The sequence below is a fragment of the Fragaria vesca genome, linkage group LG7 (genome assembly GCF_000184155.1).
Source record: "Fragaria vesca subsp. vesca linkage group LG7, FraVesHawaii_1.0, whole genome shotgun sequence".
NCBI classification, from domain to species: Eukaryota; Viridiplantae; Streptophyta; class Magnoliopsida; order Rosales; family Rosaceae; genus Fragaria; species Fragaria vesca.
The window spans coordinates 5971980-5985200 of NC_020497.1; the positions used below are offsets into that span (position 1 = coordinate 5971980).

At 37.7% G+C, this 13221-nt stretch overlaps 3 protein-coding genes across 3 annotated transcripts; 2 read left to right on the top strand and 1 right to left on the bottom strand.

The window, feature by feature from the left end:
• The first annotated feature begins 125 nt into the window (after positions 1–125).
• On the top strand, positions 126–3143 carry LOC101298163 (UDP-galactose/UDP-glucose transporter 4-like). The gene is made up of 7 exons (XM_004306806.1): positions 126–573; positions 975–1003; positions 1111–1312; positions 1713–1955; positions 2090–2191; positions 2281–2388; positions 2626–3143. Exons 1-7 carry the CDS (start codon positions 448–450, stop codon positions 2890–2892), a joined length of 1077 nt encoding a protein of 358 aa, XP_004306854.1. The 5' UTR covers positions 126–447; the 3' UTR covers positions 2893–3143.
• Positions 3144–4335: 1192 nt separating this feature from the next.
• LOC101298457 (vacuolar iron transporter 1.1-like) lies at positions 4336–5952 on the top strand. Its single transcript, XM_004306807.1, has 3 exons — positions 4336–4704; positions 5136–5347; positions 5470–5952. The coding sequence occupies exons 1-3, from the start codon at positions 4467–4469 to the stop codon at positions 5848–5850; spliced, it is 831 nt and encodes a 276-aa protein (XP_004306855.1). The 5' UTR covers positions 4336–4466; the 3' UTR covers positions 5851–5952.
• A 278-nt stretch (positions 5953–6230) lies between these two features.
• On the bottom strand, positions 6231–12846 carry LOC101298742 (ribosomal N-lysine methyltransferase set10-like). The gene is made up of 16 exons (XM_004306808.1): positions 12539–12846; positions 12357–12447; positions 11504–11678; positions 11284–11389; positions 10641–10723; positions 9898–9924; positions 9647–9801; positions 9408–9521; positions 9108–9188; positions 8743–8804; positions 8244–8300; positions 7924–7995; positions 7516–7764; positions 7042–7157; positions 6699–6812; positions 6231–6601 (listed from the first exon to the last, which is right to left on the bottom strand). Exons 1-16 carry the CDS (start codon positions 12590–12592, stop codon positions 6460–6462), a joined length of 1698 nt encoding a protein of 565 aa, XP_004306856.1. The 5' UTR covers positions 12593–12846; the 3' UTR covers positions 6231–6459.
• Between the last annotated feature and the right edge of the window lie 375 nt (positions 12847–13221).

Below are 13221 nucleotides of genomic sequence, written 5' to 3' on the forward strand. Positions count from 1 at the left end.
TCTCTCTCTCTCTCTCTCTCTCTCTCTCTCTCTCTCTCTCTCACCCTTTAAAACTCGAAAATTCTAACCCGAAGAAAAGAACAGCTCCGACTCCAAGTCCAACACACACTCGTTCTCTCTTTTTTCTCTCTTGATTTTTCCATCAGTGGAATCATTCTTTATTTTGATTACATCCCAATACAGTCACCCCCGTAATTCACCCGATACCGTATCCCCCTTATTTATTTCTTTCCTTCTCTCTTTGTGTGTGTGTGTGTTGGGAAGGTGCACAATTCAACATGCAAAGCTATAATGAAATAGTTTCTGTTTCACGCATTGAATTCTGAAAAATCCCATTGCATTTACAGCTCACCGTTTCCTCATTGATTTGGAGCGTTTTCTGGGTACTACCCAATACCCGGAAACTGAGTGAGAGAGAACAGGGGTGTTGTTGAAGACTTGAAGACGATGAAGAACGAAGAGCAAGCTCGGTTTCTGTTTGGGATTTCTCTCTCTGACAGACCCAAATGGCAGCAATTCCTGCTTTGCTCTTCTGGGTTCTTCTTTGGCTATCTTGTGAATGGTGTCTGTGAGGTGAATTCACTCTCTTTGGTTTCAAGCTTTCTGGGTTTTTCTTTTCTTGAATGAATGAATTTGTTCTGTTTCTTTTGAATCAAGCAAAGGGTTATGCTTAAGCTTCTGAGGAAGTAATCTTTTTGTTCTTGAAGGATATAGGATTTTTGTTTAATTGATTTTTTTAACTGTTTTTGTTTTTGTTCGGTTGCTTAAAGTTCTCAGATAAATTTATAATGAAGTTTTAATCATCTGTTTGGGTTATGGGACCAAAGGGTGTGAGTGTATTATGAGTTTACTTTTTGACGAACATGAATGCAGCTCATTGCACGTTCAGAGATGACTTGATTTTTGGTACACTCTGTTAATTTTATTTTTAAAATTTGCTCATTGAATCTTAATTTTTTTTGACCCATTTGCAGGAATATGTGTATAACAGGCTACAATTCAGGTGAGGTTAACATGTTATATTTTTTTTAGAGAATTGTGGAGTGTTTTGTTCAGTGATTCAAATGGGACCTGCTTTTTATTCTGATTCTGATGGGTTCCTTGTTGCAGTTATGGGTGGTACTTCACTTTTGTACAAGGATTTGTGTATCTATTTCTGATTTATCTTCAAGGCTTTACCCCCAAGCAAATGGTGAACCCATGGAAGACTTATGTGAAGCTATCTGCTGTGCTTATGGGCTCTCATGGACTTACCAAAGGTTCCTTGGCTTTTCTCAACTACCCAGCACAGCTAATGTTCAAATCAACAAAGGTGAGCAAATTTCGTGTTAAAAAACTTTGTTTGTTTCTTTGAGGCAGCCAATATTAACTTGGTATCATTTTAAGCTGGAAAAAGTTCAGTGTAAAACAGAGAGGATTTGGAATTTGACTGCCTCTTAGGCACATTTGTTTTTTTCCTCTCAGTTTATTTTGTTTCTGTTTAGTGTGGCCAGTTTGAGATTACTGTTGTTCATTTTAGGGGAAAGAGTTTGAGTTAGTCTGTAGCTAAGTAAGTGTTAGAAAAGTGTCATTTAGATGCTCTTGGAATATTAGATCTTTGGTTTAGGTTAAGAATAGTTTATTAATAATATGTATTTGGCTGTATATGTCAAACCAGTTACTCTGCGGCTTCTCATGTTAACTTCATGCTTTTGGTCCTTTTGCGGTTTCAGGTTCTGCCTGTGATGGTAATGGGAGCCTTCATACCAGGTTTGAGACGTAAGTACCCACCTCATGAGTACGTTTCTGCAATCCTTTTGGTGGTGGGGCTTATCTTATTCACCTTAGCGGATGCTCAAACGTCCCCCAACTTCAGCGTGATTGGTGTTGTGATGGTATCTGGTGCTCTAATCATGGATTCGTTTTTGGGTAATTTGCAAGAAGCTATATTTACCATGAACCCTGAAACCACACAGGTGATTCACATTCTCCGCGGGTGCTTAAGCGTGAATTAGATACATGTTCATGCAAAAGTTGTGACTTCAGTTATAATGTTGTTCTTTTATCATATCTTTATCCACAACTTTCAAAAAAAAATCTTTATCGACAGATGGAGATGCTGTTTTGCTCTACAGTAGTTGGCCTACCTTTCTTGGTTCCACCTATGATTTTGACAGGAGAATTATTCAAAGCATGGAGTTCGTGTTCTCAGGTAACTTGCCAGTTACATTATCTCTTGATTCCAGACTTGTTATATGCATTGCAAGCCTCACTCACACCTAACCTTTTGGTATTGTGCAGCATCCATACGTATATGGTGTGTTAGTGTTTGAAGCCATGGCCACATTTATCGGCCAAGTTTCTGTCCTTTCCCTCATTGCACTGTTCGGTGCTGCCACCACAGCCATGGTACATTCTTCTCACAACTCCATTTTGGCCTAGATCTGTGAATGTGATATCAACATTTAATGGAAAAGATTTGATATTTTATTCAAATTGGCATTTTCAAAGTAATGGCCGTGTTGCTTGATTTCTTGGTATTTTAATTAGGCCTCATGAGCATTGATGAACACACAAATAGTACAATGCGAGTTATATCAATTGTTATTTTTGATGAAGATCCTCATTACATTTTTTTTTTCACAGATAACAACGGCTAGAAAGGCAGTGACATTATTGCTATCATACTTAATATTCACAAAGCCATTAACCGAAGAGCACGCGACTGGACTTCTGCTCATAGGTATGGGGATCACATTGAAGCTCTTGCCTGAGAATAAACCATACCAAAGGGTTCCAAATTCATCATCTGGCAAACCCAAGAGTTCAGAACCAGCTCATAACGAAGATGAGAATATTCAACTTGACCATCAACATGCTGAAGAAGACGAAGAAAAGAGGCCATTGGTCTGATATAGAAGAAACTGCTTCTGTTGCACAATGTATGTTTAGCTAGTAAAGGAAATGGTTAATGCTAAATAACATCAATTTTCGATTTTTTACCTCCTGTTCTTTACATTTGGCCTTTCTTCATTCATTCTTTATATTTTTGTGAAGTGTTAGTTCCCCACAGTCCCCATAGTTACTGGTTTTTGTATTTTCTTCCTTTTGTTTTGTTAATGTTTTGGACTATATATGAAATATTGTTTTCTCGATGATCAGTATATGATTGAGAGCTTCAGGTAATGGTGTACAATCGTAGATATTTGAATTTATTAGAAGCTCGTAACTGTAGTCACTCGAAGTAGTAATCCACTAATCCTAGCTTTAAGGTTATTCTAGTTCTATTTTTATTTAGGGGGACAATCTGGGTTACTGGGTTGACCCTTTCTTTCTAAATATACTTGTAATTTGATTACAAGTATGCAGCTCAAGGAAAAAAGGAAGTTGGTAAGTGATGACCAAAGATTAAACATGTAGATGTCAACAAGTTAATCTCATTTTCAGAAAAGTTGAGAAGATCTAACATACAAAATTCTCAATCATATTGCTAAGCACGTCACTAAAACGACAAAAAGGAGACTAATAGAAAGAAAATCCACATCAATATGTACCATCATTGGTGTTATAATTTTTGTTAATTTGTGATTGTTCGTTGACAAATGCTAATGAAGTTGTAACTGAGCAAAGAAAACTTGCCTTATTAATTGGCAGCAAGTAGTGTTCGCTGCCCCATCAATTTTGGTAGGTTGCTTTCTACGGTGATTGAAGAGGAGGTAAACAGTTTTTGGAGTTTATGATTGTAATTTGATTTGGTCATCATGTTTAGATAAGATTGAGTTTTTGGTTATCTGTCTTAATTAATTATTGCAATTCTCTTCCTCAATCATAGAATGATGAAAAGGAACAAAATTACAAAACAGTAAGGATGGTTAAATTACATGGATGAGTACTATTGCAATATCTAAAATACAGAGATTGTTCTAGCTTTGAAGTGCATTATGCACACTGTGAGGATCCAAGTGAAGAATTGTAGCTTATTCTTGATTACAAACTAAATTCAAAACTTAATAAGTTACAAGTCTTTTTGTTCAGAAAAAAAAAATTTCTCAAGGTTTAATTCCCACATAATTAACATGATTCAAGGTTTTGGAGTTTAGAGATGATCCAAATTAGTGCATACATATTACATATGTTGACAAAAAGCCAGGAATTCCTTGTTGCATCAATGCTCCAAAATCCTCCAATGGAGCAGCACACTCATCACTACTCAGAGATATCCAACCGATCGAGTTACAGAATGAGACATTTTTGCTACGTACGTGTCGAGTCGCTTCCATGCATGAAGACAACACACACACCACTTCAACTTTTTTGACCTTCCTTTATCTTTGTTTACCCTCTTAGTCGGTGACCGGAGCATACCATGAAACTGTGAAAACGTACTGAAACGAGCTGGGTGATCAATGATGAATTGTAAATTTACAGAGATATAGAGCTTGACGTACGTACTAGTCGGAAAGAGAGAACCATTTGAAAGGACCAATATGGCTGCAGAAGAGACCAACATCAGTACTAGTACTGCTACTGCTTGGCTACTTGATGAAGTAAACGATATTGAAGAAGATAGATCAGAAAGCTTTGATAATGGTGCTACTGGTAGTTCGAGACCAAAAGAGCCATGGAAAACAGAGTATGCAAAGAGCATTCTGTATGCTGGTCTCGATGCCATTGTCACTTGCTTCTCTCTAATCTCTTCCATCTCCGCCAGCCGTCTCACCTCTGGTAATATATAATATCACTCACTATTTTTTTTTCTCTTGAATCAGTCTTGGTTTATTAAAACTGTAATTTTTGTTGATGATTTGCTAAACTCCTGTACACTAACATAAATTTGTCTTCACTGTATATTAAGTTGTTTAAGGTCTAGAACCAGTGCATGTCTTACAGCTCTATAATGGAAACAGAACCATAACTACTGAGGGTACAGACATACAGTAAGATTACTTGATTGTGTATGTGAAGTATATATGTTGAAAGACACCTAAGAAATTTCTTTAGGAAAATTGGAGGTTTCTGGAAGTGTATGATGTGTATGACGCCTTATATATATGTGATACAATGAGACTCCTATAGAGGTGCATGCATGCCCCAGTGCATCATGCTTTTAATTCACAAATTGAGTATTAATTCACTATAGTTGTCTTACTTTGCAGCGGATGTGCTGGTTCTAGGATTTGCAAATCTGGTGGCGGATGGGATATCAATGGGAGTTGGAGATTTTTTGTCCAGCAGCATCGAAAAGGATGTTGCCACGAAAGAAATGACGGTGACAGAATGGGATGTCACAAATCACGGCGGCCTTGAGAAGATGGAGTTGCTCCAGAAGTATCAAGCACTTGGCATGGACGTTGATGATGCCGCCACGGTATGCAAAATTGCTTACTGTAAAGTGAAGTTAAGGTTGTTGTAAGTTCTAATTGAAAAAGAAACTAACTTGTTAAATTGCTTATATGTGACATGGTTTTGGCCTTTTGGGACTTGTACAAGGTTGTGAGCATTTTTGCCAAGTACAAAGACATCTTGGTCCAGGAGAAGATGATGGCTCATGGAAGGCTACCACCGGAAGAAGCAGAAAAGCCATGGAAGAATGGCCTTGTAACATTCGTCGCCTTCCTTGTGTTTGGCTCTGCTCCTCTCCTCTCATTCATCGTCCTCATCCCATTTACAAACAATGACTTGGTTAAGTTTGCTGGTGCTTGTATCCTTTCCGCAGTTGCGCTTGCTCTTCTTGGGATTGCAAAGGCCAAGATTGCAGGCCAGAACTATGCTTTATCTGTGGCAGTGACTCTCTTCAATGGTGCCGCTGCTGCAGCTGCCGCTTATGTTGTTGGATGGACGCTGAAGAATATAGCTGGCCTAGAAGGTTGAAGACTAGGGCCAACAACAAGAGCTCGGTTCTGCAATTTTTTTGCCCATACTAGGGCTACAGATGTATGTATATGTCGACCCGGACAATGAATGTGTGGCTTGAACTTTCTTTTCTGCTTAACAAATGTTGAAACCTTGCAAAGGAAAAATAAAATAAAAAACATCTATGTTCGCTTCCCTTGGGGAGTGACATGATTACTGATCAAAAAAGTATTTTATTGGGCACAACTTTGGCCTACCTTTCATGAAAATTATACAGCGCACCCGGGTGCGTCGTGCACCCGTCCATCTCCGCCGTCCACTTTTGAAAAAGTTAAAAGTCCGCGTCAAATGGACGGCGGAGATGGACGGGTGCGCCGAATACGCTATCCAATTACACTAATGAAATCGAAACTGTTACACTAATGAAATCGAAACTGTTGTGGGAACCTTGTACTATCAGAAACGACCATTAAATCGAAACTGTTGTGGGAACCTTGTACTATCAGAAACGACCATTAGCAAGCACATAATGAATAGTTACAGACTAAAAGAGTGAGGATCATAAGCCTTGATAGAAACTAATTTCTGATGTAAGCTGAATGTATAAAACACATGTTCTGTGGGATGTTAATTCCCTTCAATCAGAGCCAACTGCAAGGCATGCTCTGCTTCCTTGAGGAAAAAACGAGTGAGTTGCTTTTGTCCTCGTCTATAAATTATACTAGACCACTTGTTTCTGCTCATTGATTGGGGTTGTTGCTCTTCACTGCTGTCGAGAGGTGTCAACGATTGAGAAACAGATTATAGCTTCTCTACTAATTCATGTGCATAAATGAGAACAGAATAATGAAGGTAAAAGATTGTACCTTAAATCGTTTTCATTCCCTGTATGTAGACTTGGGCTTTCACTTATGTGTGCGTCTTTAAGCAAGTTAGTATCACTGTCCTCCGAACCAGAACCATCTTGAAGATCCGACATCCTTACATACAGAATACATGGTTCGCAACTTAGCATAGGTACTGAACAATTCATGTCAAATCTTCTAAGTAGCATGCAACCCGTTTTAATGAAGACTGATGAAGTCAAATTCTGATGGATCCCGTTATAAGTTTAAAAGTGGAGGCATGCAGATTGAGAGGTTCATTTAGTTCTTGCGAAAAATATTATAATATCACAAGTGAGGCACTTGATCATGGATTAAGAGTCACCTCATAGTAAGAAGATCAACAAGCATTTGCAGAGCTCCGGAGTCACCACAAGCCTCCCATATTGCTGCTCGAACTTCTGAATCAGATGGTTGCCTGCCCCCTCCAGATGTAACAAGCTTTAAGATAAGGTAGATTGAACCAGGGTTAAGAACTAGGAAAGCAATTGATTCAATGGGCTAGACCATAAAATGGTGTCCTAGCTTCAGTTAACAGGCATTACAATTTGCAGTTTACATTTACTTTCATTTCTTGCTTATAAAAAGGTGACCTGACCTTTTTTTATCAGCAAAAAATGAAAGTAAAACATGTAAAAGAAAAGACCAGCTTTCCCTTTCACTTTGTGGTTAAGGCCTTTGCCTTTCTCACGAGTTAGTAGGATGGAAAGCTGGTATGGTGGTGGGGGTGATCTGGTTGTGCATCTTGTTTGTTCCTCAAAACCCAAAACATGAAACAGAGAAGGTAGATAATCTATACCTCTTCCAGCATCGATGAAACCTGAAACAGCTCATCCTCTTTCATGGCTATGGTCCTCAAAGTTGTCAAAAAGTTTTCCGGAAATACCAACTTGTTCAAATATGATGGCATCTTGCGCTGACCACTCCAACTATAGCTGCAAACACGCTCAAGTTGGCCCTTATCACTTCCTTCATTAGTTGAGATGCCTAATGGGAAAAAGCCGTGATCTAGTAAACTTCTAGGTAAGAGACACCTCATTTCGGCCTTCTGTGAACGATCCAGGTTTGTGAACAAACAAAGTTTGTTTTGAAAATAAGTAAATGAATAACCATTTATACACATATAGTTTTACTGAAGTAGAGAGCTTCTGCTCAATTAAATCAGGGAGTACCATAACACAAAGTTAAAAAACAGACAACAGCAAACCTGTGCTTCAAGAAGCTGTGCTTTCGAGTCAGTAAATGGAACACTTTGCAGCGCTTGTACTGGATAATGGACCTACATCATTAAAGTACGAAACTGTGATCAGCTCAAACAATTGATTGACAAAAGCTATGGTCCTAGCTGGAACAAGATGACATGAAGGGTTACAATATCGAAAGTGTATAAAGTAATAAGACTAAAAGGTCCATGATACTTCTATTTGATCTAGTTTGAGACATTCTCACTATCGAGAACAAGTTATTGCGAAATAAAAGAATGATCTATACAAAGTTACTCCAAAATAATCAACATAAAGGCATTACCATGAGATAGTCATCTGGATTACCATCCAGGACGAAACCATACAGATGAAGTAATTCCTGCATCAAACACAAGATAGTGGTTCTTTCTTAGAAGTTGATGAAGGTTGTCGAATGCTTAAGGGGATTAGGAAAAAGAGATCACGGCAGAGACCAAAAACTTGATAAAACTTTCTTCAATTTAAGTTGACTTTTCAAAAAAGCTCAACAACTATGGCAGGCAAAGTAAGTGGAATTTGGAAGACTCATAGGCCTAAGTAAGCTCAAAGCCTCAAATGACAAAAGAACATTAGGTGCAAGTAGCATGCAAGAAGTAGCACATGAAACTAAACAAGTTTCAGAATACAAGCATATGCCAGGACAAAGGCAAACATTTTAAAAATCATGTTCAATTGCTAGGAAGAAAATCAAGTCTGGTGGAACGAGATGAAGAAATAAGTATACAACCTAAAAGTCACTTTGGTATCAAATACAACATTCAATAAATGTCACCAGGAAGTACCTCATTTCCTTTGTTACCATAACTTATGGAAATTTCTTCATCAGTCTCCAAGGGTTGTCCAGCTTTCCATTTTGAAAAAAGGAATATCTCGGTAAGTAAGATAACCCAGATAACAAAATCAATTAAGAGAAATGAAAACAAGTATAGTAAGGCTTCCATAGCAACTTTCACAACTAAATGAAACCAATATGAAATCTCATAATCCTGCTATGTAAAAGAACACAAGAAATAAACACAAGTATAACACAAGAATATATCCAACCGTTGTATGCTATTAAAATCAATGCAAAATCTTATGGCTGCATAACACATAGTTTTACTGATTTACAGCAAAAATTAAGGTACGAATTGAAAGAGGATACTACCAGAAAGAAGATACATAGAACAAGGAACCCGAGTTATTGATCCTGTTCGATCAACTTCCCAGGTTGCTGCCGGCTTTAAACCTGAAATAGAAACATGATGTAGGTGTATGAGAGAACAGACTTGAATATTAGTAGGCTATAGTAGTAACAAGAGTCGAACAGAGTTGAGCTGCAGGATGGGCTACACTGGTTAAAGGATCTTACACTTGAATATTAACAGTGGAATTTATAATTCTGTAAGTTCTGTAACAGAAGTAAATAAATTTCTAAGAATACCAGATTTGATGACAACAGGCATACCATGGTTGCAAAAGTCAATGCCAGGAACAAGACCCTCCACCCAGACAGTATCTTTTTGTTTTGAGACGGACGTCACTCCATTAACTTGAATATCAACCCTGTCAACCTGACATCCTGATTTTAGAAAGCATCAATATTAGTTCAAATACCCAAATTTACATAAAAAAGATACCAAATCAAGCATAATTTATACTTGAAGACTTGTTATAACAATTAGTAAGGGAAAAAACTTACGGTACCTTTATCACCCATGTCATTAACCATATGAGTTGTAGAATCGTTTGAAATTTTGTCATTTGAAGCACTGCAGTTCTTCTTTTCCTCAACTTGTGGAAATACATAAGAGTATGGAAGGGGAATGTTCAAAGCACGAGCCCAAAACACAGAATTCGCCCTAGCATGCCAGAAGTTAGGAAAGATAAGCAACAAAGGTATCAAGAAGGGTTCAACCAAAACCTCACAAGATTATTTAATTAAAGATGATACATACCAAAGGAAATCTTCAAAGCACACATCCCTGTAAAAGCAGAGGGAGCATAGTCTCAGAGATCAACATTCATAGTATATACTTAAAGATGAAAATAACTAATTACAATGTTTATATTATTCTGAGTATTGTTCAACATGCAATTTTAATATTATCTTCAAAGGTTACATGGCCCACTATTCACTAGTGCTAGATTTCAAGGGTCTTACGATAAGTTTACATAGTACACCGTGTTTACAAACTCATCATGAATCACACAGACATCGGCTTACTAAATGCTGACATTCACATAGTCCATAAATTGTTGGTGAGTTGAGAGTCCGGAGTCTGAGAATAGCATTGTAATACCAAATGACGTACTAATGTTTTCACAGGATATCATCACAAGCTGTATTCTTTATTATTTAACACTAGTTCAAGACAAAGACAAAAGACTGGTCATGAGATTCTAAAAACCTGTCACTCTATTCTACCCTTCCAGCTGTTGCTAAGAAGCCAAATAACAAGAACGACACAGGATAATTTCACTGTAACTAATGTATCCAGTATACTAATAAAATGGAAGTGCATAATTACTTATTTATATACCCATGATTCATATTAGCCTCTCTGAGTTTGAAATAAATACTTTGCGTACCAAAAAATATAGACAAAAATAGATGGATATATATTCTTTTGAAAGGACAAGACCTGCTAGCTTAACTCTCTTATGAGATCAAACGGAACAGAATTCGTTTCTGACATACCTTTCAAGATCACCATCAAGAGTTAACAGCTTATCCAACAGAGCCTTCAGTTTATCATCGTATAAAGACCGCAAGCTTTTCTTCTGTAAATTAAAGCTGTCGTTGGTCACATATAGTACAGAAAAACATAGGCTACTCAAATCATATTATCAAAAGAGAAATCCAAATATTTTCAAACAACGAAAATCAAAGAAAGACAACTGGACAGACACATAACATTTTTGTCAATTTGAGAATCAAATAGGCATCAGGTTAGCATTTCAGTATGTCCAAATTACTCCCACAAGCGATATGACATAATCACAAGTAGACCCCACAGGACACCTGAATAGGGAATTCTATTTAAAAATTAAGAGTGAAATCGGCACCCCTTTTTTGCAATCCACACCCCCTTCCCTCTTCCTTTTGTCATATACGTATCCATTGTAAAAACAATCATGAAAGAGGTTAGAGGGGGCATGGTTTGTAGTAAAAGGTATGCCAATTGGCCCCCCAGAATTAAGTGCCTCATGCCTGATCATGCCATGGTAATATATTGCAAAGGTGTACTGTATCAATACAATCAACATCATAAAAGGTCCATAAAAAAGAAATCAACTTGAGAACAAGACCACTTCTATATTGATGCCCATAAACTTTTTACCTGCATTTCAGTTGCTCGATACAATGTTGTTCCTTTTAGCTCCAAAAGCTCATCATCAGTAAACCAAAGCGGATTGCCAAATGTGATGGGAAGCATATCAAGGTACCTGACCGATTCCAATGACAGGGGATGTTATCTTCCACCCAAGAGGAAAAAAGCTCACCACCAAAGAAACCAGAAAGTTTTAACTGATGATTAAACAAATTCCTTCTATACATACGGCTTCCAAGAAGAATTCTTGCGGAGGCGCTCCACTGTTAGAAACAAAACCATCAAGAACCTATCATCTACATCTCCTTCTCCGAACATTGCTCTACATTCCGGTCCCAGAAGAGGATCTTGCAGAACTCTCATAGGAGTTATTGCTAAATCCAGAGGCACAACTAATAAAACCCCTGAATTTTATTTCCAAAAGTGAGTCAGAACTATTCTAATTGTAAAAATGTAATGAGAGCAGGTTTCATAACACAATGGGAATGCAGTCTTGGAATGGTGACCTAAAAGCTTGGGTTATGATGCCTGGGTATGATGTATGGGTACAGTGCTAACTTGGTGAATAATCATAGGATGAAGTAACCTAAGAGAGGAAACGTTAGCCATTTTTATTATTGATTGATAGTGTCCATTGAAAATGTTAGGCTTTAAAAGCCACATGGAATGCTACTGCCATTTCTAATTCAAGTTCAATATAAAAGAACAATCTTGACTGGTATATTCCTCCATGGGCATCATTTGGTCAAAAATCAGCTCATACCCCGCTAGCTTTTAGTTTGACGAACACAACTGCACCATGCAGTTGTGAATGCATACATTGTTAAAGCTTATAAAACTTTGTTAAAGACATGGCAATAGTAATCCAAACATAAATCTCTTGTGCTTGTTCAAAGAAACATTAACACAAATTATACTTTCAATTGCAGGAGCAACAATATATTGGCTTGCAAAGGGTACTTCTGAAGATCGGAATCAAGTAATTTACTCAATCTTTCCTATATTGTTCTTAAAAATGTAGTATCTGACAGATAAAGAACAAAACTTTACTAACTCATGGTAAAAGGAAGAATTGGGTTTACCATCAGAAACATGATTATCGGCAAAAATGCCAAACCCTTTATCAGAATCAGAGTATTTGATCTTACACCCACGTAGCTCCACCCCATTAACCTGAACCCAAAACCCAATTAATCAAAATCACAGTTTCACCAATGGGGTCAGTAAAAAGAAGCTCATACGATACTGTAAAATACATGGGCACCTCTAACCACTGCAGAAACCGTTCAAGCTTCGCGTCTTCTTGTGAACCCGCCATTGCTTTGTGTATTCCTAATTGGAAGCGCCATGGTGGCAGTGATCGGAAGTGCGGGACAACATGTCGACGTTTTCGTCGTCGTCTTTGGTAATTTCGCCGCTGTAGACCTCGTGTTCGTGTTTAGTCCTCCATGGCTGTGGGAGAGTGGATCTGGGGATATATACACACTTGAAGAGTTTATCAATGGAAGAGTTTTGGGTTTGGTTGGAATTGAAGAGTTTCAAAAGAGAGAGACTTTGGGACGAGGGTTTAGGATGGGTTTTGGTTCAAGCCTATCACAAAAATAAATAATAAATAAATACGTGTGTATATATATATATATAGACCTTTCTCATCAAAAACGGCCTAAGACATAATTGTAAATAAACCGAAATAGTGGGGAGAATGATGACTCTTTATATGTTTCAGCTTTCTTTTATTTTTCTTTTTTGAGGCGAAAGGTAAGTACTACCCCTCGTATCTGGTGTATTTACATAGGTGTTTCCAGACGTTTCCGATGCGTTTCCAGGCGTCTCCGATGAGTTTTCGGCGTTTTCGAGACCAATTTATCAACCTCCAAGACACTTTGTACGTGTTGATGCATGTGGCCAAAAATTGCCGTAAATGGTCGGAGATTGCCAGAAATGGCC